The sequence below is a fragment of the Triticum urartu genome, chromosome 2A (assembly GCF_056163025.1).
Source record: "Triticum urartu cultivar PI428250 chromosome 2A, HENAU_Tu73, whole genome shotgun sequence".
Classification (NCBI taxonomy): Eukaryota; Viridiplantae; Streptophyta; class Magnoliopsida; order Poales; family Poaceae; genus Triticum; species Triticum urartu.
The window spans coordinates 150,884,082-150,910,989 of NC_141874.1; the positions used below are offsets into that span (position 1 = coordinate 150,884,082).

Here is a 26,908-nt window from a genome sequence, read left to right on the forward strand (position 1 = left end):
TGGTGTTGTACGATCGAGCCCGTGTAGGCCCCACCACGAAAACTTCGGACGAAATCTCTATCATATGTTTGTTCCGGCTTATTCTACAAGCCCATCCTTTGTTTTGTTTCGAGTTGTGGTATTCGAGTTGCTTCGAAGTCAAATGTTGATTCCATATCTTTTCCTAAGCGGTGTTCTCATACTCCAAGGTGAAGACTAATCCTTCTTGATAATCGAGATTGTCTTGTCAATCCTTTTCAACCGGTGTGTCTCTCTTCAAGTGGGTCAAATCTTGTCAATTTTCGCAAGATCAATTATCAGTCCTTCTCAACATTGTTTGTTTCATCTGCCCTCAAGTTGCCTTTGTTTTTTTCCCACCCAACCACCCCTTTTTCTTCAAGGACTCAGATTTCTTAATCGAGTATCCATCTTATTGATGTGAAGCCTCTCCATTCTTTTTCTATCAATATTCTTATCCGGTGATTCTCATGAAGATTCTAACGGAGCTTCAAGTCTGTCTCTCATCACTCGTTTTCTTCTCCGGTGGAACCCATTCAAGCTTTCGGTGTTGATCATATTCTTTTCTATATTTCAAATGCTTTTCTCGTGCCGGTGCACCTCATAACCATTCATTTCTCGCTATTCATTTGTTCCGGAGTGCTCAAGATATCTCGAAGATTCGTGCTTACACTCTACTTTCGTTCAAGTTCTTTCGAGGACGTTATCTCATTCAAGCCATTTAATTCAACCGGTGCTTTCTCTCTTGTAAATTGTTCAACGGTGTTTTCTTTTGAGTGGGCCCTAACCCACAGATCTTTTCCCAGGATCTTACCTGACTCTTCCTATTTTCCCGGAGCTATCCTAAATTCTTTTCAAAGTTTGACGTAAGAATGAATTATCATCAGTCAAATGCCTTTCTCCAAGATCTGTCAAATTCTTTCCATCATTGGCTCAACCTCTTCACTTTTGACTCTTTCGGAGTATCTCAACTATTCATGGTGGTGTTCTCGTCGTCATTCTCGGATTTTGAAGACCGAAGAAGAGTTTTACCTCCATATCTTATCCGTTCTCTCAAAAAATCGTGGTTCTAATTCGAGGTCATCCTCTCATAATTGTTTGATTGTGAGAATTCTTTTATCCATCCGGAGCAATTCAGGAGCCTTTTCAGTTTGTTCATCCGGAGCCCATCACCTCAGAAGTATTCATTCTCAGCTTTGAGCTCTCATTCTCCAAATCATACCGGTGCTTAAATCAAGGATTCTCTAATCAACTCATAATCCCTTCGTTCTCATGTATCTAGATTCTCTCATGTATCCTCGTTCATTTCATAATTATTCCCGGTGTTTCTTTATCTTACTTAGTTCAATTCCAATTCTTACGGTGGTTCGTTCAAGATTTCTCTTCCTTGTTTATCATATCAATTCATTCGTTGTTCCAAATTCCACCGGCGGTTCCATCAAGTCCTTATCAAGTTATCGATATCTCTCTTAATCTTTTCTACGAGAATAAGTAGTGTGCCAAATCCGTTGATTGTCATCAATTTAATTGGTGAAGGTTAAGCATAATGTAATTCTTATTCTTGTTTCTTCCATATGTTAATCTTTCTCCCGGAGTTTGTTCACGATGATTAAATTCTTGGTTTCAAGTGCCCATCTTTCTTTTCCCGGAGATCCAAGCTCTCGCAATTATATCACCACGAAGCTCCATCTAAATCATTGCAAGGTTTCACCTTGTATTTTCAACTTCTCTTTCTTTCGTTTTGATCATTCTTTTGTTTACCGGAATTCTTCATGGAGGCTCTACATGATGGTTCACCAAGGATTTAATTCCTTCTCAAAGTGTTCATCGAGATTCTTTTCAGAGGAGCTCAAGCATTCTTCTTCTTGTAATCCGGAGTTCAATTCTTTCTACCGTGATATTTGAGGTGGTATTATGTCATTCTTGGTAATTTGAGTTCATGATTCACATGTTGTCAAGATTGGGATATTTTAAATCCATCAATCTCATCATTGGAGGTATCTTGGGCTATATTTCACCTAAAACCGTCCCTAAGGATTGTTGCTATTTATGGTGCTCATATAGGACCCAAGTTCTTCTTTATCCTCCCGGTGAAATACTTTCTCGTCTCCTTGTTCAAATAAATACAATTCTTTTCCCGTGAGTGGCAGGTTGTCACCTCATAATTTGAGATGTATTCCATAAGACCATATCAAGTGTATTCTTTTCGTTGTTGGTGTTCCAACAACTCCGTTCGACCCTTCTCCTAAAGATGCCTTTTCAAACTCTTTGTGATAGAAGTTGGCATTTTCTTCTCCATTCTTTATTTTAATCATCTATCTTCTATTACTCTCTCCCGGAGGAATTGTGTTGCTGCTCTCTTCAAACCTTCTTCTTGTCCTTATCATGCTTATCCTCTTAACCGGAGTGTTGTGCCCCTTTGCTCAAGTTCTTTCATTTCATCAAGTCTTCATCTCTTTTCAACCGAAGTGCTACCCGAATCGGTTCTTTCTTATTTCTCTTTCTTAACGGAGTGCTTTCAACTTTGTTCTTCTCCGTTGTTTTATTTCTTTCAATTTGTTCAACCTTTTCAAGGTTCTTTGGTTTCACTCGTTTGTCAAAGAAGCAATTTGTTTTACCTCTTCTCTTATCTCTTCCGTTGTCCCTCCGGTGCCACTCTAGATCTCAGGACGAGATCCTCTCGTAGTGGTGGAGTGTTGTAACGCCCCGAGACCGATGTGCCAGGTGTCGTCCAGTTATTCTCTGTTGTTGCCTTGTCATTGCTAGCATGTCATGCATTGCATATCATGTCATCATGTGCATTTCATTTGCATACATGTTGGTCTCATGCATCCGAGCATTTTCCCCGTTGTCCGTTTTGCATTCCGGCGCTCCGTTCTCCTCCGGTGGTCATTTCTACCCTCTTCTCGTGTGTGGGGATTAAACATTTCCAGATTGTACCGAGACTTGCCAAGCGGCCTTGGTTTACTACCGGTAGACCGCCTGTCAAGTTCGTGCCATTTGGACTTCGTTTAATACTCCAACGGTTAACCAAGGGACCGAAAAGGCCTCGTGTGTGTTGCAGCCCAACACCCCTCGAAAGTGGCCCAAAACCCACCTAAACTTCCTCCATCATCTAGAGCGTTCGATCACGATCGCGTGGCCGAAAACCGCACCTCATTTGGACTCTCCTAGCTTCCTCTATGCCTATATATAGGCCCCTTCCCCGAAATCCGGATCTCCCTCGTCCGAAACCCTAAAAAAATCGTCTCCGCACGGCCGGACACGTCCGGACCGCGCCGGACACACCGCCGCCAGCCACTCCCGCGCCGCCACGTCACCGCCGCCGACCCGCGCGCCGCCGGGGCCCGACGGGCCCAGATCCGGCCCCCGAGCCCACTCCCTCCGCGCCGCCCGAGCCGGCCTCATCCCCACCCGAGCCGGCCGGCTCCTCCAGTCCGGCGCCACCGCTCGCCATCTCCGGCGCGCCGCCCCACCGCGCAAGCCCGCGCCCCGCGCCGCCCCGCCGCCCGACGTCGCCGCCACCGCGGCCGGACCTCACCGCCGCCCCGGCCGCCGCACCCCGCTGGCTCCTCGACGCCCGGCCTCATCTCCCTCCGACGAACCCCCTCCCTCCGGTGAATAGTAACTCCAGCGCCGGCCATCCTCGAAGTCCGCACCCGGCCAGATTTGAGATCCCCTCCTCGGTTGACTTTTTGCCCCGAAACCCTAATTATCTTGCCATGTTCATCATGACGTAACTTTGCATCCGTAGACCCGTTTTGAGCGTGTAGCATATCAAAATGTTCATCTCAGAGAGTACATCATTTCATTCCATTGCATCATTTTCATTCGAGTTCATCTTGATGCCCGAAATACTGTTAGAAGAGGGCTACTTGAGATAATTGTCAGATCTGCTACTCCATTTAGATATTTGTCATTTTTTGCCATGTTTATTGTGTGCATGATATGCCCATGAGCTCTACATATGTTTTGTTAAGGGTTTTGCCATCTTTCCAGAGGTGCAAACCATGTATTTTTGTGATGTGTGTGGTGACTAGCACAAGCTTGCAAAGTGGTGCACTTGGTAATGCTGATTTCAGGGACTTAGCATTTCCACTAAGTCCTTGACCTGTTTATCTCATATGGCCATATGTTCATGTTGTTTCCTAGTGATCCGTGCCTCTTTTGAGGATGATCAGTAAGGATGTTTTGTTAATCTTGTAGTTCTCTATCCATCCATGTCTTTGTTTGTAATTATGGAGCACCCTAGCTTGAGTCAATCGAGCTCTATTTTTGCTACTTCGTGAATCTGGGCAGATTGTCTACTTGTTTGCGATTTTGCCGAGGATGTTGTAGTTGATCTGTGCATGCTATGCTATTATTCTTGCCATGTCTAGCTTGAATTTTGTGTATTCTTGATGGTTGTATGCTTAGTTTATCATGACTTGCTCCGTACAGAGTGCATCGAGCTCGTAAACATGCCTACTTGATATCTGTTTTCAGCATGCTCCCGTTTTCACTAAGTCTGAGAACTGATTATGTTTTTGCCATGTTCACATGCTTGCAATTGTATTTTCTGATCCCTTTTGGCTCAAGGTCACTAAGGAACTTTTGTTAAGCTCTTTGAGTAGCTCCATGCCATTCTTTACTTTGCCATGTTCAGGTCCTGTAGCATGTAGTTTTGCTGCTCCGAAAATTGCTACCTAATCTGAAATTCCAGACAAGTGTTAATTTCACGAAGTCTGAGATCTGTTTACCATATGCATTTTTGCCATGCTTGTTTGAACCTGTTAGTGGATGAATTGGCCGTAGCTCAGTGCTAGACTTTTGTTAAGCATCATGAATTCATCCCTGCCATGTATTTTGTTGCCATGTTTGGGTGCTGTAGCTTGTTCATCTCATTGCATTTAGATGTCTACTTGCTGTAAATCGCAGACCGGTGTCATATTTGAATTGCTTGCCATTTCCAAACCGTAACTCCGATTCCAACGTTCTTTATATCGTTTTCAAGCGATTTCATCTCATCTTTCCAGTGGCATACTTGGATTCCCAAGTTGAGGCCAGGTCCATGCATTCCTTGTCACATCTTGCATATGCATCCCGCATCGCATCCCGCATAGCATATCATCTTTGCATCATATTGTTTGATCCTTCCACGTGGTTGATTGTGTCCTTGTTGCTTGTTTGTCTTTTTTGGGTAGAGCCGGGAGACGAGTTCGCTAACGAGGAGCCCGTTGAGTTTGCTTTCGAGGATCCAGTCAACTCTGACAACTTTGCAGGCAAGATGATCATACCCTCGAAATCACTACTATCTTTGCTTTGCTAGATGCTCGTTCTTTTGCTATGCCAATGCTACAATGCCTACCACTTGCTTTCAAGCCTCCCAAATTGCCATGTCAAACCTCTAACCCACCTTGTCCTAGCAAACCGTTGATTGGCTATGTTACCGCTTTGCTCAGCCCCTCTTATAGCGTTGCTAGTTGCAGGTGAAGATTGGAGGCCGTTCCTTGTTGGAACATTTATTTACTTGTTGGGATATCATTATATTGCCATGTTATCTTAATGCATCTATATACTTGGTAAAGGGTGGAAGGCTCGGCCTCTCGCCTAGTGTTTTGTTCCACTCTTGCCGCCCTAGTTTCCGTCATATCGGTGTTATGTTCCCGGATTTTGCGTTCCTTACGCGGTTGGGTTATAATGGGAACCCCTTGATAGTTCGCCTTGATTAAAGCTTTTCCAGCAATGCCCAACCTTGGTTTTACCATTTGCCACCTAGCCTCTTTTTCCCTTGGGTTTCCGGAGCCCAAGGGTCATCTTATTTTAAACCCCCCCCCCCCAGGCCAGTGCTCCTCTGAGTGTTGGTCCACCTGTCAGCTGCCGGTGGCCACCAGGTGCAACTCTGGGTTGGCCTACCCGTACATAGGACAATCTAAGTGTGCCCTGAGAAAGAGATATGTGCAGCTCCTATCGGGATTTGTCGGCACATTCGGGCGGTGTTGCTGGATTAGTTTTAACCTGTCGAAGTGTCTTGAAGAACCGAGGTACCGAGTCTGATCGGAACGTCTTGGGAGGAGGTCTATTCCTTCGTTGACCGTGAGAGCTTGTCATGGGCTAAGTTGGGACTCCCCTGCAGGGATTTGAACTTTCGAAAGCCGTGCCCGCGGTTATGGGCAGATGGGAATTTGTTAATGTCCGGTTGTAGATAACTTGAACCTTAACTTAATTAAAATGAATCAACTGAGTGTGTTACCGTGATGGCCCCTTCTCGACGGAGTCCGGGAAGTGGACACGGTGTTGGAGTAATGTTTGCGCAGGTTGCTCTCTAGTTTCTCGCTCGCGCTTTGCCTCCTCTTCTCGCTCTCTTTTGCGAACAGGATAGCCACCATATTTGCTAGTCGCTTGCTGCAGCTCCACATTTTTACCTTGCCTTACCTATAAGCTTAAATAGTCTTGATCGCAAGGGTGCGAGATTGCTGAGTCCCTGTGGCTCATAGATTACTATTACACCAGATTTAGGGCCTGATGATTCCGCTCTAGGTGACGCACTCGAGCTCAAGTGGGAGTTCGACGAGGACTCTCAACAATACTATGTCTCTTTTCCTGATGATCAGTAGTGGTGCCCAGTTGGGGGTGATCGGGGCCGTGTCGCTTGTTGGGTTATCTTTTATTTTGGTGCCGTAGTCGGGCCATGAGTGTTTGGATGATGTAATGTTATTTATGTACCTTGATTGACGTGGCAAGTGTAAGCCAACTATGTTATCTCCCCTTTTATTATCTATATTACATGGGTTGTTGTGAAGATTGCCTAACTTGCGACATATGCCTTCAATGCGATTATGTCTCTAACTCGTGCCTCGACACGTGGGAGCTATAGTCGCATCGAGGGTGTTACACTCTGCTCCCCGTGCCGATGGCACCCACGAAGCTGAACCCAATCTTGTTGGGTCCTTCTACAACCTGGAAGGTCTCATCACTCATATCATGGTTCAAGGGACAGCTGTGGATGAGCCTGCAGATGACGCTGAATCGGATGAAGCGCTTGCACCGCCGAAGCCAAAGAAACTGAAGTAGCCTAAAGCTTCAAAGCCTGCCTCAGCACCAAAAATCTCACGGGCGAAGCCACTGGCTACTGCACCTCCTAAAGACAGTGTGCAGTCTGAAGATTTGTCACGCATCTCCAAGCCCTTGAGAGTAAAGATGCCTTTGCAACACACCAGCCAAGAACTGACTGCTGCTGATATTCTGCGCAACGACGCTATTGATCTGTCCAACGATGAAGATCTTGCAGATGACGCTCTTGAGCAACTAATCAAGAGCAAAGAAGAAGCAGAAATCTTCAATGATTTGCCTCTCTTTGACGTGGCAATCATCCATAACTTCATTGATGAGTGGTTTGACACGCCCAACCTCAGCTTTGAAGATCTGCAACTTCCAATTGGTCTCAGTGTTGCCTTCCATGGCGCCATTGCTTCAGAGCTAGCTCTAGCTCAGCGCATCGTTGAACTGAAGCAAAAGATCGACTTTGAGAAAGTTCAGTTCAAGAAGCACATGGCCAAGCTCAGCGTGCAAGGGGTCAAAAATTTCAAGATCATGCTGCACGAGCTCAAAGAAGCCTTTCTCAAGAAGCATGAAGAATCTCAAGGTTCTCGTGAGCGCATGAAGAGCCTGGCTGATAAGAGTGTGCAAGCCTACAATGAGGCTGAGAAGCGCAAGGCCCTTGGTTGTCCTGGCATCGATCCCAGGATGGCTGCCAAGAAGAAGAAGAAGCCAGCTGTGGCCGAACCCGAAGCACCAAGGCAGGAAGCACATCCCATTGTCTTCCCAGCCAGCATGACTGGCTCGAAGCCAAAGGTCAGGTCAACCGCTTCAGAACTGAAGAAGACGAGGACTGCTGAGGCTGAAGCGAGAAAGAGGAAACATCCTGAAGCCTCTGCTGCTGCTCCCTTCAAGAAGAAGCACAAGACCAAGAAGGATCGGGCTGCTCCCACAGAGCCCTTAGTTGTTGAACCTATCTCCATGGTTTGCCCTGCCGCTGAACATCAAGAGCGCCAACTGACTGTCCATGAGCCTGCTTCCACAGAGGCTCATGAAGCTGAAGACATTCCAGCAGCTGATCCCACCGCTGCTGAAGACATTGGTCACCATGACAATGTTGAAGATGATGTAGTTCTTCCTCAGATCGAGCACAACTTGGTATCATCGCCTGTGCTTACGCACAACAAACTCATCAGCATTGGTCGTCCTCTGACGCCAATTGCTCAGGATGCATCATGGGCTGATCACCCACAACAACAAGTCACACCACCCCGGCAAGAAGAAGCAGATGACTTTGAGGCCCAGCCAACTCCGTCTCCAGAGGCATCGCCGGTGTTACGCAGGCTTCGCAAAGGACCAAGGTCTCAAGTCCCTTTTTCGAGTGTTCCAGAAGGAGAAGTGCCCCACCAATCTGTTGCACGTCAAGTGTTTCCAGATGCCACTCCTACTGTGAATGTCTCCGAGTCTGAGGCTAAAGCTGCTGAAGACATTCCGGCTGCATCAGCCGACGACACACAAGAAGAAGAACGTGTCCCTACTCCCCCCATTACCGAAGAAGCTGTTCTCAAGGAGAACGTGTCTGTGCCTGACCCTCCAGCTCATCAAGTGGAGGTTGAAAATCTTGAGGCTGCCACCACCAACACAAATGAAGCCTATGACGCATGGCTAAAGCAAATGTGGAGCCTGCACCAACCCATGTGCCAGAAGTCAGTGAAGCCAATGATGCTACTGCTTCTGTTCCTGCGCCTGCTGCTGGTCCTCAGTTTGACTATCACGTTGAGCACATGCCTCAGGTACAGAAGCCAATGCCAAGGTTGCCCAGGTCTCCAGGTCCTGCATTAGCACCCGGATCCTTTAATGTCAACGGCTTCAAAGCAGACAACACCTTCTTCAATAGCGCCAAGAACCCCTACTCAAGGGAAAGAATATCTTCTGATCGGTTCTGGAGCTATCCGCAGCGAAGTTATTACTCATGCATTCTGTACAATCAAGATCGTATTTTCCCTCATATGCGTCTTGACACTGAAGCCATAACTGGTGTGCCTTGCTTGGAAGAAGCTCTGGATTGCTTCAAATAGTCCGGATTGTTGCCCTTCGTCACCGACCAAGAGCACTGGAACGAAGAGTTGCTGCTCCAATTCTATGCCACTCTTCACATTCGTGGCTACAACAGAGATCCGAAGACTTGGGTCCTTGAGTGGATGACCGGCAATGTTCATCACGAAGCCAAAGCCTTTGATATCATTGAGCTCACTGGTCTACCCACTCCTGGAGATCTTTATGAACTTGGTTGTCAGCTTCATAGTACAGCTATGGAGAGCATCTTTCAGAAGCCTGAACCGAACATGAGTCAGATGCTTAGCATGATGAAGCCTTTGCCTCTAGATGCTGCATATCCTAAGAAGTTCTTTGTTGAAGACCTTGAGTATCTGCCACGCACTATCTATCACATTATCAGGCGAACTCTCTGGCCCATCAAAGGACATTCTCCACATGCAAAGCTGGAAGGTGCAATGAAGACTTTGGTCTTTTATATTCTTCACGGCAAATGCTTCAATGCACAAGACTTCTTCATCCGCCAACTTGCTGCATCAGGATCTGATCTTTTTGGCTTGAAGTTTTACGCTCCATGGATAATGCGGCTGATCAAACTACACTCAGCTGTCTCATATCAGCCCTCTGCTCGCAATCATCGGATCTTTCTGCCCGACGTTGATATGTCCATTGAAGCCATCTATCCAGAGCCTGCCAAGGAGCCTCTTAGTCTTCAGAATGCTGAGCATCAAAGTTTCTCGCAAAACATTGAAGGAGTTGAAGCAGTCACTGGTGTTTATCCTCTGGCTGGTACTACACGTGCACCTCATCGTGCCCTCACTGAAGCCACTGAAAGCACTATTGCCCAACGGCCTAAGAAGCGATCTCGTGTTCTCAATGACCAAGAGCTTCTGGTTGCCCTTCATCAGAAACAGGATAGGCATCATGACTGGCTGAAGCGCCAAATGCAAAGCCTCTTGGTGGATGTCAACCGCATTCGCAATCTTGCCACCAAGAATGCCTTTGTTGGCCATGAAACCTGTCGGCGTACATGGAAAGGGCTGACGCTTATGTGTTCTGAAGATGATCTTCAAGAGGATGGCTTCTCTAAACGTTTCAAGTTTGACTCCACACCTCCAAGAAGGACTATGCTGCGACGAACTCCGTCTCTTGAAGACTCTAAGTACTCTTCCTCCGCGGCAACTGTGAATGCCAGAGTGATCGAGGACGAAGACGATGCCACTTCACCGCCCCCTACTTCAGCACGCATCGACACTGCCCCGAGTTCGTCTGCACCGCCGAAAAACACCGACGACCTTGCTGCTTCACCTACTCCTCATGGGAACGAGTAGTTGCTCTATGTCTTCAAACCTTTTTGGTCCTTACTGACAAAAGGGGGAGAAGCATATGAGTTTGATAGTCTTCAAGCGGGTCCATATGGGCGGTTGCTTTATATTTTGCTTAGTGTTTACAACTCTCGTTTTGATACATTTGGTTCTTTGAGTTGTAACACTTAAACTCGATGGTCGTCTGCTACTTATTTGCTATTCTGTGATGCGATGATAAATTCTGCATGTGCGATGATAAATTCCGCACTTAGATCATTTTGCAGACGTCCATTTTTCATTATGCATGTCATTATCTTCACATACTTTTCATGCATAATGAATTGTCATCATAAGTTGAAGAGGATCTCCACAAGCACAACCTGCCATGTGCATTTGCATTCCGAAAGCAAATTACTTATATGCACATCTTCAGGGGGAGCCCTTGCAATTTATGAAGACAATTCCCTATCCTTTACAATTTCACATATTATATTCCCCGTTGAAAACTTCAACTAGTTTGTCATCAATCACCAAAAAGGGGGAGATTGTAAGTGCATCTAGTGCCACCCCTAGTTGGTTTTGGAGTATTGACGACAAACCTAGTTGAGGGACTAATGTGTTTGTGAGAATTGCAGGATAACACAGGTAGAAGTCCCTCATTGATTCGGTTTTCCTACCAGAGATGACCCCTAAAAATGTACGAAGACATTGAAGTTAAAGGTGGTATGTGAAGACAGTCACATTGAAGACTATGACAAGAGAAGACATCGCGTGAAGACTATGGAGTGCGAAGACTTAGCAGTTTCATCGTTCTGTGTTTTTCTTTGTTGAGTCATAGGTACCACCGTACTGTTAAGTGGGGTCCAAGAGAACCAGTCAGAATGACTGAAGTGATGCTTAACCAAAATCCTATGTCTTCGAGTGAAGACTATGAGAGCAAATCTTGTCCAGAGTTGGATAAGTCAGCTTTGCTTGTAGCCCAAGTAAAGTTGTCGTGTGTGTTTGAAATCTGACCGTTGGAACACGTGTCAGTTCCTTAGTGACCCAGGGTCATTTCGGACAAATCAGGTCGGGTTACCTAGTGGCTATAAATAGCTCACCCCCTACAACCATAGACGGTTGGCTGCTCAGAGTTAAAGCACGGCTTTTGTCATTTGAGAGCAACCCACCTCGAAGCCTTTGAGAGAGAATTCCTTGAGAGGATAAAGCCCTAACCACCCAGAGCCAAAGAGTGTTAGGCATCACTTAAGTCTTCTTGTCTGTGTGATCTGAAGACTTATTACACTTGAGGACTGTGAATCCTCCAGCCGGTTAGGAGTCGCGTTCTGAGCATCCAAGAGTCATTATGGATCGCCGGTGAACGAAGTCTGTGAAGGTTTGGAAGTCTACCTTGAAGACTTACCAGAGTGATTGGGCAAGGACTGGGTGTCCTTAGCTCAAGGGGAATAAGGTGAAGACGAGGTCTTCTGAGTTGAATCTCAACCTCCCTAACCAGACGTACAGTTGTCACAGCAATTGGAGCTGGTCCAACAAATCATTGTCTTCAACGAGTTACTGGTTTCATCCTTCCCTTCCCTTTACTTACTGTTGGTCCTTGTGAAGTCATTGTACGATTGCATCACCATTTGACTTCACCGAGTGATTACTTGTTCTGATTAGCTCCACAATATCTTCCTACCTGATCCTTACTGCCTAGCTGCTATTAGTCATTGTGCTTTCACTTCATTGAATACTTGACTATGGTTTTCCTAGTGTAGTCTACCTTCCGCTGCATGGTAATAGGTTTATTTCTATCGTTTGTCTTCGAAACTTACATGTTCTGAAGACTTTCATAAAAATCGCCTATTCACCCCCCCCTCTAGTCGATCACTAGCACTTTCACCTTCTTTGAATGCTGCTGATGTGAAGAGATTCAAGCAACTCGACTCCCAAGCGAAGAATATCATTTGTGGCCATCTGAGCAAAGGACAGTATGGCAGAGTGAATGCTTTGGAGACAGCGAAGCTTATCTGGGACATGTTGTCCAAAGTGAATGAAGGAGTCTCAACACAGCGTGACTCTCGAGTTGATATTCTTCGCAATCTCTTAAATCGCTTCAAAAGACTCGACAATGAAAATGTTCAACAAACCTTCGATCGCCTCACTAACATCTCAAATGAGCTTTAAGCACTTGGTGCCACTGACATCACCGACCATGAGGTGGTGAAGAAATTGCTGAGATCGCTTGATTCCTCATTTGACACTCTGGCATTGATGATACAAGAACATGTTGATTACAAGTCACTTGATCCCGCTGATATTCTTGAGAGGCTAAATAGTCATGAGTTCCAACTTGCTGAAAAAAGAGATCTCTATGGTTCGAGCTATGGCAGATCACGCGCACTGAAGGTCAAGGCGGTGTCTGGGTCCGAAGATGAAGACTCTGGTAGCAGCCTTGGTGATCCTGAAGAACTAAGCCATGATCTGGCTCTGCTCGTGAAGAAGTTTGAGAAGTTCTCAAGACGTGGTCGCCTTGGAAGACCCTCAAGGAGCAATGATTCCTCATCTAGTGACTACAAGAGGAGGCTCTGTCACAAATGCAAGAAACCTGGACATTACATTCAAGATTGTCCTCAGTGGGAAAAGGAATTAAAGAAGAAGAAATACAAGGATTACAGTTCTGATGATGCAAAGAAAAAGAAGAAATCCACAAAATCTTCATCATCAAAATCCTCGAAGTCTTCATATCACAAGAAGAGCAGCTCCAAGAAGGCTAGGGCATTCATTGGCAAGGAAATGGACTCTGAGGCTGAATCTGAAGAAAATGAGGAAGAGGAGTCATCTGAGGAGTCCGAATCCGGAGTGGCGAGCCTAGCTCTCGCTACTGCATTCGTCGGCAAGTCTATCTTCAACACTGAAGAAAATGACCTCACCAACAAGGCTGATGAAGGCGATGATGACTACGCTCCCACCTATTGCTTCATGGCAAAGGGTGCCAAGGTACTCAAATATACCTCCTCTGAATCAAGTGAGAATGAATCTGATGAAAACCTTAGGCCTAGCTATTCTAAACTTGCTAAGATTGCTGTAAAACAACAAAGGGCTCTTGAAAAGGTTCAAAACATGCTAGACAAAAGTGATGATATGTTGGGTGAAGAAATGGATCGCACTAAAGCCTTGATTGAAAATCTTCAGAGACTTCAGACTAGGTTTGACAATCTTCAAGGTCATCATAACACTCTCTTATCCGATCATGAGAAGCTTTCTTATGAATTTCTTCAAAGAAAGCAAGACCTTGAGATGCTAAGAGTGAGTTTTGAAGATCTTCAGAAGGAGCGTGATTCATTACTTGCTCAACAAATCAGCGCTTCTCAGGAAGAATTTGTTCCTCCATGTTTGAAATGCATTGAACGTGAATCTGCTAATTCTTCACCTGAATGTTCAAATGCTGCTAATGTTTCAAATTCTTCACATGCCTCTGCTATCACTAATTCCTCATCTGAGGACATTGCTAGTATCACTGACGATGTAGGGCTGAAGGAATTGTACATGACAGGCATGTACAAAAGCCTCAAAGGCAGTGGCGGAGCCAGGATTCGAGTATAGGGGGGCCGAGTACATATATTGATCTAATCTCGTTGGTAATTACTCATCGCTGCTACTAAAATTGTCGATCATTGAGGGGGGGGGGCAGGCCCCTGCTCGTCCCCCTGGCTCCGCCCCTGCTCAAAGGGCATCAGACTCTTTGTGATGTGCTTAAAAAGCAGATCCTCAACAGGAACCCTAGGAAAGAGGGTATTGCTTTTGAGAGGAAACTCAATACTGATGGTACATACTGGAAGCCTGAGCAGTACCCCAAAACTACATGGGTTTCTGCAAAGGGACCTCCATTTGATCCATCTAACCTATCTGGATATGCATGTGAATCTCCTCATTCTGATGATGAGTCATTTGACTCCAACTACAAACTGTTCAAAAATCAGAATGGTGAAGTATTTGCTAGATATGTTGGCACTAACTGCAGGAACATTAACCCTATGAAGAAAATCTGGGTTCCCAAAAGATGCCTTGAAAATCTTCAGGTGAATGTCATCATGACGCCACCTGTGAAGAATAGGAACCCCAGATCAAATTCTTCATATGGACCAAATTCTTCATATGGATCCAAGTCCTCATACGGACCAAACTCCTCACATGGATCATATTCCTCAAAAGGATCAAAGTCCTCATATGAACATCATCGTGCTAACCCGTCTGTTTCGCAGGGAAGATCTAAGGATTATGGATATGTGAATTATTCTTCAAATTATTATGTCCATAAGTCCTCGAAGAATTTCTCTGCTTACTCTTATGCTTATTCTAACCCCTCTTATGTGAAACGAAATGGACTGGCTTCTATGCCATCCTTCTCGTATGGAGCTCATAGAATGATGAACTCTTTGCCACCCCTTCAGATGTGGGTGGTGAAGAAAAAGAACTAATCTCTTCTACAGGGTCAGGTCTCCAGACGTACGTAATCGTCTGAAGAATTTGCTGGAGACCTGAGCATGCCTGATAGGACGCAGGCTAATCATGAAGAAATGAACTTTCATTTCTCATGTCCTCACACTGCTTTATATGTTCTATTGCTTGATGAAATTGATCTGATGAATTGATGTCATATTCTTCACTGATGAAATATATGAGTTTGTAAGCTGCACTAATTCATCTGCAGGATGATCAACCCAAAGCCACTGAGTGGGTCCTCGATAGTGGATGTACAAATCACATGACTGGTGACAAGAATCTATTGACGGATGCTCCATTATCTCCGTCGCATCTGAAGCATATCATCTTTGCTGACAAAGGCAAAAGTCAGGTGTTGGGTCTAGGTAAGGTTGCGATCACAAAGGATCGACACATGGACAAAGTCATGCTTGTTGAGTCCCTAGGATACAACCTTATGTCTGTCTCAATGCTTTGTGATCTTGATATGGTTGTTGTCTTTGGCAAGTACCATTGTGTTGTGGTTATGGAAGCTGACAATTCCAAAGTATTCGAAGTCTTTAGGAGAGGAGACCTGTATATTGTTGATTTCTCTACAAGACCACAACCAGCCGTGTGTCTACTTGCAAAAGCTTCAGAAGGCTGGCTCTGGCATCGATGACTCGGTCATGCAGGCATGAGGAATTTGCACATGCTTGCGAAGAAGAAGCATGTCATTGGCATCGAGAATGTCAAATTCCTCAAGGATCACCTATGTGGAGCCTGTGAAGCTGTGAAGATGACAAAGGCCAAGCATCCAGCGAAGACTATCATGACCACCACTCGCCCATTTGAATTGCATCACATGGATCTCTTTGGTCCTAATCATTATTCTGCTATTTTAAATGAAGCATCTCAATATGGCTTTGTTATTGTTGATGATTACTCTCGTTACACATGGGTACACCTTGTTACTTACAAACATGAAGTGCATGAAGTCTTCAAACGATTTTCCTCGAGGGCTTCAACCAACTTCGGTGTGAAGATCAAGCACATCAGAAGTGACAATGGCACTGAGTTCAAGAATTCTGGTCTCGATGACTATCTTGATGAACTTGGTATTACTCATGAGTTATCTGCTCCTTATATTCCTCAGCAGAACGGCGTCGTGGAGCGCAAGAACAGGACTCTTGATGAGATGGCTCACACTACACTTGATGAATACAAAACGCCTCGTCGTTTCTAGACTGAGGCAATTGATACTGCATGCCACATCATCAACAGAGTATATCTTCATAAATTCTTCAAGAAGACTGCCTATGAACTCCTCACTGATAAGAAACCCAATGTAAGTTATTTCAAAGTCTTCGGTGCTAAATGTTGGATAAGAGATCCTCATCACAACTAAAAATTTGCACCGAAAGCACATGAAGGTTTTATGCTTGGTTACGGAAAGGACTCGCACACCTACAGATTCTTCAACAACGTTCTTCACAAGGTTGTTGAAACTGTAGATGTGTGGTTCGATGAAACTAATGGCTCGCAAAGAGAGCACCTACCTGATGAAGCTATGTACCTAGGGTAGGGTCACGAACCTGTCCAGCATACCCTCCCCAAGGACATCTCTCCAAAGAATCAGAAGCAGTCGAAGAGAAACTGTCATCCACTCGACCGTGGAGATGCACTCACTCGACCACCTTGAAGACACTCGACCACCAGAAGATGAGGAACCCTCCACTCTGCAACGGTCAGGATTTAAACCATAGCATTATGAGCATTTATGACTCTTTACTATAGACGTTACCAGTAACGCCTTTCCTTTATGAGCATTGAACCCTGTGTAACGGAGGGAAGCTGGGGTCCTGGCGCACTCTATATAAGCCACCCCCTCCTCTGGGACAAGGGTTCGCATCTTTTGTAAACTCAAACACACATATAATCCAGTCGACCGCCTCAGGGCACCGAGACGTAGGGTTGTTACTTCTTCCGAGAAGGGCCTGAACTCGTAAAACTCGCGTGTACAACTCCTTCATAGATAGGATCTTGCCTCCTCATACTTACCCCCATTCTACTGTCAGTCTTAGATCCACGACAGTTGGCGCCCACCGTGGGGCAGGTGTCTTAGCGACTTATTGGAGAAGTTGCAATTTTTCCGATCCCCATCATCATGATCCTAGGGGGAGGTTTGGCTGAGGGCCGCAAGATCCGTCTCGGCACGCTCGTGTTTGTCGCCGACGACTCCGCTTGGCTTCAGGAGGCACCACTCAACGTCGACGCGCTCCCCGCCCGCGGGGCGACGCACTTTCACGCGTGCGTCCGCGGCGTCCTCCTGCGGCAACTGTCGACCCAGTACCAGTCGACTCCAACGGCTTCCCCCTCCCTGCGACCCACCGGAGCAAGCGCACCGGCCGGTCGAGGCTTCAACGGTGGGTGAAGCATGCGGCGGCCCGCCAGTCCGCCACCCCTCAAGTCGCGGCGATCGAGCCCGGCGAGTCTCTCTATGGCCTGTTCGATCTGTCGACTGGCTCCGTAGAGACTGCATCCGAGTGCGGCAGCAATGACTCGGCGGCGGAAGTCCTGGTGGTCAATGGACCACGCGGCCCTCCTGGCTTCGATCGTGAAGACGGAGGCGACGGGAACGGCGATCTGTCGCGCGTTCACGAGGAGTACCGCCCCGAGCTTCTCTCCTCGCACTAGAGAGAAGAACTTCGTCGCCGAAACATGGATGCCCTGCATACTCCTATAGTTGGAGATACACCCGAGGCCCAGGCCTTGGAGCAGGCTCGCCTGGCCAATCTGGCTGAGCGCACTCGGCTGGAGAACCTCTAGCACGCACTCGACGATCGCGCTCGTCAACGTGCTCCTGAGTCCAGCCGACGCCAACTTTTTCCACCTCCGGCTCAGGTATACCGAACACCGATCCAAAACCTAGCAGTTGTTGCCCGGATAGCAGAGTCGATTCAACCTTCCCAGTTAGAAGCTGGCCGAGGTCTGGCGCAGATCAGGGCCTTGCTCCGGGTAGCAGGAGAGCAGAATACGGCCGTGTCCCAGTCGCATGATAGGATCCATAGCAGATCTGTGGTCGCAGATATGGTCCAGTCGGCCCATAGCCCGAGATCGCCCCCGAGGCATGAGGGACGTGGAGAGCGGCGTGATCAGTACAGAAACCAGGAGCAGTATGATCGTCGAGCCGATCGCGATGGTCGCCGTCGAGTGCCCACGCCTCCTCCAAGGAGTGGGTCATACGTGCCACAGCCACATGAAGACAGGCGCCCTAATAGCGTCGGAAGAGGTATTCCAGTCGACCCCAGGGAGCCAGGCTTTGATGCGAGATATATTCTCGTGCAGGGCTTGGTCGACAGAAACAGAGCTCACCGAGATGGCCATGACAGAGGCCCGCAAACCAGCAATAGGGTGCATGTCTCTGGCCTAGAGTGCTTCAGCAGAGCTATCAGAGCTGCAGTGATTCCCCCCAACTTCAGGTTGGCGACTGGAGTCAGTAAGTTCACCGGAGAGTCCAAGCCTGACACCTGGCTCGAAGACTACCGAGTGGCTGTCCAGATTGGTGGCGGCAATGATGAGGTGGCCATGAAACACCTTCCTCTGATGTTGGCGGGCTCGGCTAGAGCGTGGCTGAATTAGTTGGCACCTGGTAGCATCTATACTTGGGAAGATCTCGCCCGAGTGTTTGTCAGAACGTTTGAGGGTACTTGCAAACGGCCAGCAGGTTTGACAGAATTACAGTGTTGCGTTCAGAAACCGAATGAAACTTTGAGAGATATTATCCAGAGGTGGATCACCCTGCTCCACACGGTGGAAGATGTGTCTGATCATCAGGCAATTTGTGCTTTCAAGGAAGGCGTCAGGTACTGGGAGTTGAATCTGAAATTTGGTCGGACAGGAAACATGACTCTGACTCGGATGATGGAAATTGCCACCAAGTATGCCAATGGTGAAGAGGAAGAGCGACTGCGGAGCGGCAAGCACAAAGTAGTCGCCCACGAAGCCGGAGGAGGAAACTCCAGTCGGAAACAGAAACGCAAGGCCAAACCAGCTGCTCCGGGTGAAGCCTTGGCTGTGGTTCAAGGAAAGTTCAAGGGGAAGCCCAAAGGGCCGTGGAACCCCAAGAAAGTAAAAGATCAAGATGGAAATGATGTGTTGGATCTGCCGTGCCATATCCACACCAAAAAAGACGAAGAAGGTAATTTCATTTACCCAAAACATACCACTCGACAGTGTCGGCTCATGATCCAGCAGTTCCGAGAGAAACAGCCCAAGGAAAAGGAGAAGGAGGTAGACAAGGCTGAGAGTGAAGGAGAGGATGATGATGGTTATCCTCACGTAAATTCCACTTTGATGATTTTTGCTGATGTTGAAAGCAAAAGTCGATTGAAAGTCATCAACAGAGAAGTGTACATGGTTGCTCTGGGGACACCCAGTTACTTGAAATGGTCGCAGACTGCCATTACATTCGACCAGTCTGATCATCCAGCGCACATCGCCACCCCTAGGAGGCAAGCGCTGGTGGTCGACCCGGTGGTCGAAGGCACTCGACTGACAAAGGTCCTGATGGACGGTGGCAGTGGCCTGAACATTCTGTATGCAGAAACGTTGAAAGGAATGGGCATTCCGATGTCCAGACTCGGCGAAAGCCATATGAGTTTCCATGGGGTCATTCCAGGCAAGAAGGCTGCGTCCCTCGGTCAGATTTCACTCGACGTGGTTTTCGGTGATGCCAAAAATTACCGCAAAGAAAAGTTGACGTTTGAAGTCGTGGATTTTCAGAGTGCGTATCATGCAATTCTAGGCAGGCCAGCTTATGCACGATTCATGGCTCGACCTTGTTACGTGTACCTCAAATTGAAGATGCCTGGTTCCAGAGGAGTCATCACTATCTCTAGTAATCGGAAAAAGGTGGAAGAGTGCTTCCAGAAGGGCTCAAAGATCGCCGATGCCCAAATGGCCGTAGTAGAATTGCAAGAATACCAGAAAAATGCAGACCCGAGTGACTTGCTGCGGGCCAAGAAGCCAGCCACAGATTCAGCATTCCAGTCGTCTGGCGAGACGAAGTCTGTTCACATTCACCCGACGGACCCCAACGCAGCTCTGACCCACATTTCAACCACACTCGACTCCAAATAGGAAGAAGCGCTCATCCAGTTCCTCCGTGAGAACTGGGACATCTTTGCATGGAAGCCTTCTGACATGCCAGGTGTTCCCAGGGGACTGGCTGAGCATCGTTTGAGAGTCGACCCGAAAGTGAAACCAGTCAAAGAGCGTCTCCGACGGTCCGCCATCCAGAAAAGAAAAGCAATCGGCGAAGAGGTGGCTCGGCTTTTGGCAGCTGAGTTTATCCGAGAGATTTACCACTCTGAGTGGTTAGCCAATGTTGTCATGGTCCCAAAGAAAGATGACTCACTCCGCATGTGCATCGATTTCAAGCATATCAACCGGGCCTGCCCGAAAGATCACTTCCCTCTCCCTCGCATCGATCAGATAGTCGATTCGACTGCTGGGTGCGAGCGTTTGTCCTTTTTTGATGCCTACTCCGGGTACCACCAGATCCGTTTGTACGGACCCGATGAAATAAAGACGGCTTTTATCACCCCGTTCAGGTGCTTCTGTTATGTCACAATGCCATTCGGCTTGAAGAACGCCGGAGCCACATTTATGCAGATGATTCAGAAGTGCCTGCTCACTCAGATCAGTCGGAATGTGGAAGCATACATGGATGACATTGTGGTCAAGTCACGTAAGGGTTCCGACCTGCTGACCGACCTCGCTGAAACCTTTGCCAACCTCCGAAGGTATGATATCAAGCTCAATCCATCAAAGTGCATGTTTGGAGTTCCAGGAGGCAAGTTACTCGGTTTTCTTGTTTCCGAACGAGGAATCGATGCTAACCCAGAGAAAGTAGGCGCTATACTCCGAATGAAACGCCCTGTGCGTGTGCATGATGTCCAGAAGCTTACTGGTTGCTTGGCCGCCCTAAGTTGATTCATTTCTCGCCTCGGTGAAAAGGCGCTGCCTCTTTACCGACTGATGAAGAAATCAGATAAGTTCGAGTGGACTCCAGAAGATGATACAGCATTTGCAGAGCTAAAAGCCCTGCTTTCCACCCAGCCGGTGCTTGCTGCTCCAGTCAGCAAAGAGCCTCTACTGCTTTATATAGCAGCCACTGGACAAGTCGTCAGTACAGTACTTACGGTCGAGCGGGAAGAAGAAGGAAAAGCGTACAAAGTCCAACGCCCAGTTTATTATATCTCTGAAGTCTTGACCCCGTCAAAGCAGAGATATCCTCACTATCAGAAGCTTGTCTATGGAATTTACATGACCACGAAGAAGGTTGCACACTACTTCTCAGATCACTCTGTTACGGTCGTCAGCAACGCTCCATTGTCAGAGATTCTGCACAACAGAGATGCAACTGGTCGAGTGGCAAAATGGGCGATTGAACTCCTTCCCTTGGATATCAAGTTTGAGGCAAAGAAAGCTATCAAGTCCCAAGCAATAGCAGATTTCCTCGCCGAGTGGATCGAACAACAACTGCCAACTCAAGTTCACTCTGAGCACTGGACCATGTTCTTTGACGGATCCAAGATGTTGAACGGTTCTGGTGCTGGAGTAGTTCTGGTATCCCCCCGAGGAGACAAGCTCAAATATGTCCTCCAGATTCACTTTGATTCCTCCAATAATGAAGCAGAATATGAAGCACTCCTGTACGGTTTGCGCATGGCCATCTCACTCGGCGTCCGTCGCCTCATGGTCTATGGCGACTCAGATTTGGTAGTTAATCAAGTGATGAAGGAGTGGGACGTCAGAAGTCCAGCCATGACTGGTTACTGCAACGCGGTGAGAAAGCTTGAGAAGAAGTTCGAGGGGTTAGAATTCCACCACGTCCCCCGATTGAAAAATCAAGCAGCCGATGAATTGGCAAAGATAGGTTCCAAGAGAGAAGCCATTCCCAGCAATGTGTTCTTGGAGCATATTCACACGCCGACAGTTCAGGAAGACCCTTTCACTGAAGAGCCCCCGCAACCCAAGAGCGCCACGGATCCGACTGAAGTCGAGGTCCCAGCTGTGGTCGACCTAATCATGGAGGTTCTAGCCATTACTCCCGACTGGATGGTGCCCTACATTGCGTACATCCTCAGGAAAGAGCTCCCAGAGGATGAAGAAGAGGCTCGACAGATCGTCCGTCGATCCAAAGCTTTTACTATGATAAGAGGGCAGCTGTTCAGGGAAAGTGTGACTGGAGTCGGTCAGAAGTGCATAACACCAGAAGAAGGTCGAATGATCCTCAATGACATCCACTTGGGGACCTGTGGCCACCATGCATCCTCTCGGGCCATCGTGGCTAAAGCATACCGAGTTGGATTCTATTGGCCACGAGCAAATGAGATGGCGAAAGATATAGTCGACAGATGTGAGGGCTACCAATTTTACTCCGATATGTCTCACAAGCCAGCGTCAACCCTGAAGACCATCCCCCTCGTCTGGCCCTTTGCTGTTTGGGGACTGGATATGGTTGGACCGCTAAGGACCGGCAAAAGCGGCTTCACTCACGTGCTCATTGCAGTCGACAAGTTTACCAAATGGATCGAAGCCAAACCTATCAAGAACCTTGATGCTAGCACCGCTGTCAGTTTTATCAGGGAATTGACATTCAGATATGGAGTCCCACACAGCATCATCACGGATATGGGTCAAACTTTGATTCCGACGAGTTCAGAGCTTTCTGTGCCTCTCAGGGCACTCGAGTCGACTATGCTTCTGTCGCTCACCCGCAGTCGAACGGACAAGCAGAAAGAGCCAACGGCCTAATTCTCAAAGGACTGAAACCCCGACTGATGCGTGATCTCAAACACGTGGCAGGTGCGTGGGTTGATGAACTTTTGTCAGTTCTGTGGGGCTTAAGAACAAATCCTAATCGGTCGACTGGAAGAACTCCTTTCTTCTTAGTCTATGGAGCCGAAGCTGTTCTGCCAAGTGACTTGCTCCACAATGCACCCCGAGTTGAACTCTTCTCTGAAGAGGAAGCAGAGCAGGACCAGCAAGATTCAGTCGATCTCCTAGAGGAGGAAAGAGAGATGGCCTTGATCCGCTCGACCATTTATCAGCAAGACTTGCGTCGATTCCACGCCAGGAATGTGAGGGGTCGGGCCTTTCAAGAAGGATACTTGGTTCTTCGAGTGGATCAGCAGAAACCACACAAGCTCGCTCCAACTTGGGAAGGCCCCTTCATCGTCACCAAAGTTCTCCATAACGGAGCATACCATCTTTATAGTATCAAGCATCAGAAAGACGAGCCACGGGCTTGGAACGCGGAGCTGCTTCGTCCCTTTTATACTTAAACACTCGCTCGAATAAAATGTAATAAGCAACACCTTTTGTAATTCGTTTATCAAAGGCAAGAGCTTACGATTCTCTCTTTCGATTGTGTTGTTCTTATTTGCTTTTCAAATCCCCCAGTGGGTGGGCTTAGTCGCGAATTCGTTCCGCCTAAGTTCGAAAAAATCCTACCGAGTGGAGAGCAACCCTCCCACTCGGGGGCTTAGCTGCAGTCGAGCACTCGCCTAAGTTATCTCACTAAGAGACTTAACGGCAGTCAAGCACTCGCCTAAGTTTGAAAAAATCCCACCGAGTGGAGAGCAATCCTCCCACTCGGGGGCTTAGCTGCAGTCGAGCACTCGCCTAAGTTCTCTCACTAAGAGACTTAACGGCAGTCGAGCACTCGCCTAAGTTTGAAAAAATCCCACCGAGTGGAGAGCAACCCTCCCACTCGGGGACTTAGCTGCAGTCGAGCACTCGCCTAAGTTTGAAAAAATCCCACCGAGTGGAGAGCAACCCTCCCACTCGGGGACTTAGCTGCAGTCGAGCACTCGCCTAAGTTCTCTCACTAAGAGACTTAACGGCAGTCGAGCACTCGCCTAAGTTTGAGAAAATCCCACCGAGTGGAGAGCAACCCTCCCGCTCGGGGGCTTAGCTGCAGTCGAGCACTCGCCTAAGTTCTCTCACTAAGAGGCTTAACGGCAGTCCAGCACTCGCCTAAGTTTGAAAAAATTCTATCGAGTGGAGAGCAATCCTCCCACTCGGGGGCTTAGCTGCAGTCGAGTACTCGCCTAAGTTCTCTCACTAAGAGGCTTAACAGCAGTCCAGCACTCGCCTAAGTTTGAAAAAAAACCTACCGAGTGGAGAGCAATCCTCCCACTCGGGAGGCTTAGCTGCAGTCGAGCACTCGCCTAAGTTCTCTCACTAAGAGGCTTAACGGCAGTCCAGCACTCGCCTAAGTTTGGAAAAATCCTACCGAGTGGAGAGCAATCCTCCCACTCGGGGGCTTAGCTGCAGTCGAGTACTCGCCTAAGTTCTCTCACTAAGAGGCTTAACGGCAGTCCAGCACTCGCCTAAGTTTGAAAAAAAAGTACCGAGTGGAGAGCAATCCTCCCACTCGGGAGGCTTAGCTGCAGTCGAGCACTCGCCTAAGTTCTCTCACTAAGAGGCTTAACGGCAGTCCAGCACTCGCCTAAGTTTGGAAAAATCCTACCGAGTGGAGAGCAATCCTCCCACTCGGGGGCTTAGCTGCAGTCCAGTACTCGCCTAAGTTCTCTCACTAAGAGGCTTAACGGCAGTCCAGCACTCGCCTAAGTTTGAAAAAAAAGTACCGAGTGGAGAGCAATCCTCCCACTCGGGAGGCTTAGCTGCAGTCGAGCACTCGCCTAAGTTCTCTCACTAAGAGGCTTAACGACAGTCCAGCACTCGCCTAAGTTTGGAAAAATCCTACCGAGTGGAGAGCAATCCTCCCACTCGGGGGCTTAGCTGCAGTCCAGTACTCGCCTAAGTTTGAGACCCATTCCTATCCGCAAGGACGACGAGGCGCAGGTCGACTGCAAACTTCTCCTTCGGAGCTGCAGCACAAATACAACGTCCGCTCCATCCCTATCCGCAAGGGCGACAAGGTGCAGTGAGCAAAGTCCATCCGGAGGCAAACACAAGCACATTCGGAGATAAACCAAATTCAAATAAATCCTAAAAGGTTCCAAGCAGCGAATCGAAAGTGCTCGGGCACCAAGCCCGAAGGAGTTTAACGGTTACAGAAACCACTCAACATTCCGAGGCAAATTTAAAGCGTATCCAAGTTTCATAAGATTGTTCACTCGGCCGGAGGAGGGCTGGCAGGCTCCACGAATGAGTCCAGATTGATCCCATCAGCGATCTGAGTGGCGGCAGCAATGAAAGTCTCCATGAAGGACTGGAAGTCGTGCTTTTTGGTGTTAGCAACTTTGATCGCAGCCAGCTTGTCTTCGCGAGCCTCCTTGCAATGGACTCGCACCAGGGACAGCGCCACATCAGCACCACACCGGGCGGAGGATTTCTTCCATTCTTGCACTCGGTCAGGGATCTCGTCCAATCGAGTCATCAGAGATTCCAGATCATTCTGAAGCGTCGCCCCCGGCCAAAGCGTCGAGTCGATTCGAGAGACAACCTCCTTCAGGCCTGCAAGGTAGCTTGTGGCGCTGGCGATACGGGACTCCAGTCGGAGCACGTTCATCGCAGTTTCATCACAGACTGGGGAAGCGATAGGGTCCAGACCCTTCTCGACCCTTCCAGTTTCTTCGTCGAAGTCTTTGCAGAGTTCTGCAGCCAAAAGTCAGTTCATCAACCGAGCAAAATCCGATTGCAAGCATTAACACAGTCGGATTAAAAGAAATACCTTCCAGCGCGAGATAAAGCTTCTTGGCGAGGGTCCTCAGATAAGCTTCTGTGCCATTCCTCTTGCGGATCGCAGACTCGAACTTTTCGTTCAGGACGACCTTGTCCTTCTTCAGGCTAGTCACTTCGCGGTTAGCTTCATTAAGACAAGATTTTAGTTTATTCACCTCTCCTTCAAGCATTCCGATTGAAGCAAGCTTCTTGTCTGCGAGAGCGGTTTTGTGTTGGGCTGCTTTTTGCGCGGCGGCGAGGTCCGAGTCCTTCTTGTCCAGAGCCAACTTCATTTTCTCTGCAAAAGAAGTAATCGAATCAAAGAAGAGATCAAAGAGATATATTAAAGTTCAGTCGGCAATCAGTTACCTTCCATACCACCGGCCTCGTCTTGAGCTTTTTTCAGATTTTGCTGAGCCAATTCCAAGTCTAAGTTGAGTTGCCTCTGCTTCTCTTCGAGTTCGGCAAACTTGGAGATAAGAGTACAAGACTTCTGCAGGAGGCAAGAGACAGATCAATCGATAGGTTCGAAGGCAGTTCATTTCCGAGTGAATAAAACCTAAAGAAGTGGGCAACAAGCTGTTCAGACCCCAGTCGACTGCCAGCAGTCGACCGCGGTCTCGGGGACTACACTCAGTGGGTGCACTTGGCATGCCCCCACCGGTTCTGATCTGACTCGACCGGTCCGCCGGAGTCGAGTGCAAAAAAAGAGAGAAAGAACAATTGCACCGTCAAGAAAGAAGAACTCAGAACACAGTCGACTGCCAGCAGTCGACCGCGGTCTCGGGGACTACACCCAGTGGGTGCACTTAGCGTGCCCCCACCAGTTCTGGTCCCACTCACCCAGACCGAGTGGAAGAGCGAAACTACCAAAAACGACAGCAACACCCAGTGAGTGCTCTAATTCAACGCGAACAACAGGAGATTGTGCAGAAGAAGATTTTTCGAGAACAAAAACAGTCGGAAAGTCTGCTCACCTGGACATTGGACCGAAGGGCGGCACTAGTGTCGTAGGCAGCCTGACTGCTCTAGTGCACTATCTTCACCCGCTCCATCATCATATCAGCCTGTCGGATGGCTTCCGCAGCCACTTCCGACTGGTTGTCTGGGACGGGGTAGCTGGTGAAAAAGTGTGCAGACGACCCAGATGCGGCTGCTTGAAGCTCCATGGTGTGGATTTGGATAGTTGAAGGAACCACAGGCGCGGTCGACCGCGTGGGATGCCCACTCGGCAAGGGTGCAACGAACGTCACAGTGGCCCTGCCCGCGTCTTCAGCTTGACGGACGGGAGGCGTTGCAGTCGGTTCTTGCCGAGCCACCCTGCCAGCTGTTACCCTCTTGCTCTTCCTAGGCTTAGGAGCCACATCTTCGTCGTCGTCCGGAAGATC

General features: G+C 48.0%; 1 protein-coding gene across 1 annotated transcript; it reads right to left on the reverse strand.

The window, feature by feature from the left end:
• Positions 1-24,969: 24,969 nt before the first annotated feature.
• LOC147984336 (uncharacterized) lies at positions 24,970-25,813 on the reverse strand. The gene is made up of 2 exons (XM_087539738.1): positions 25,531-25,813; positions 24,970-25,454 (listed from the first exon to the last, which is right to left on the reverse strand). Exons 1-2 carry the CDS (start codon positions 25,811-25,813, stop codon positions 24,970-24,972), a joined length of 768 nt encoding a protein of 255 aa, XP_087395864.1.
• Positions 25,814-26,908: the final 1,095 nt, after the last annotated feature.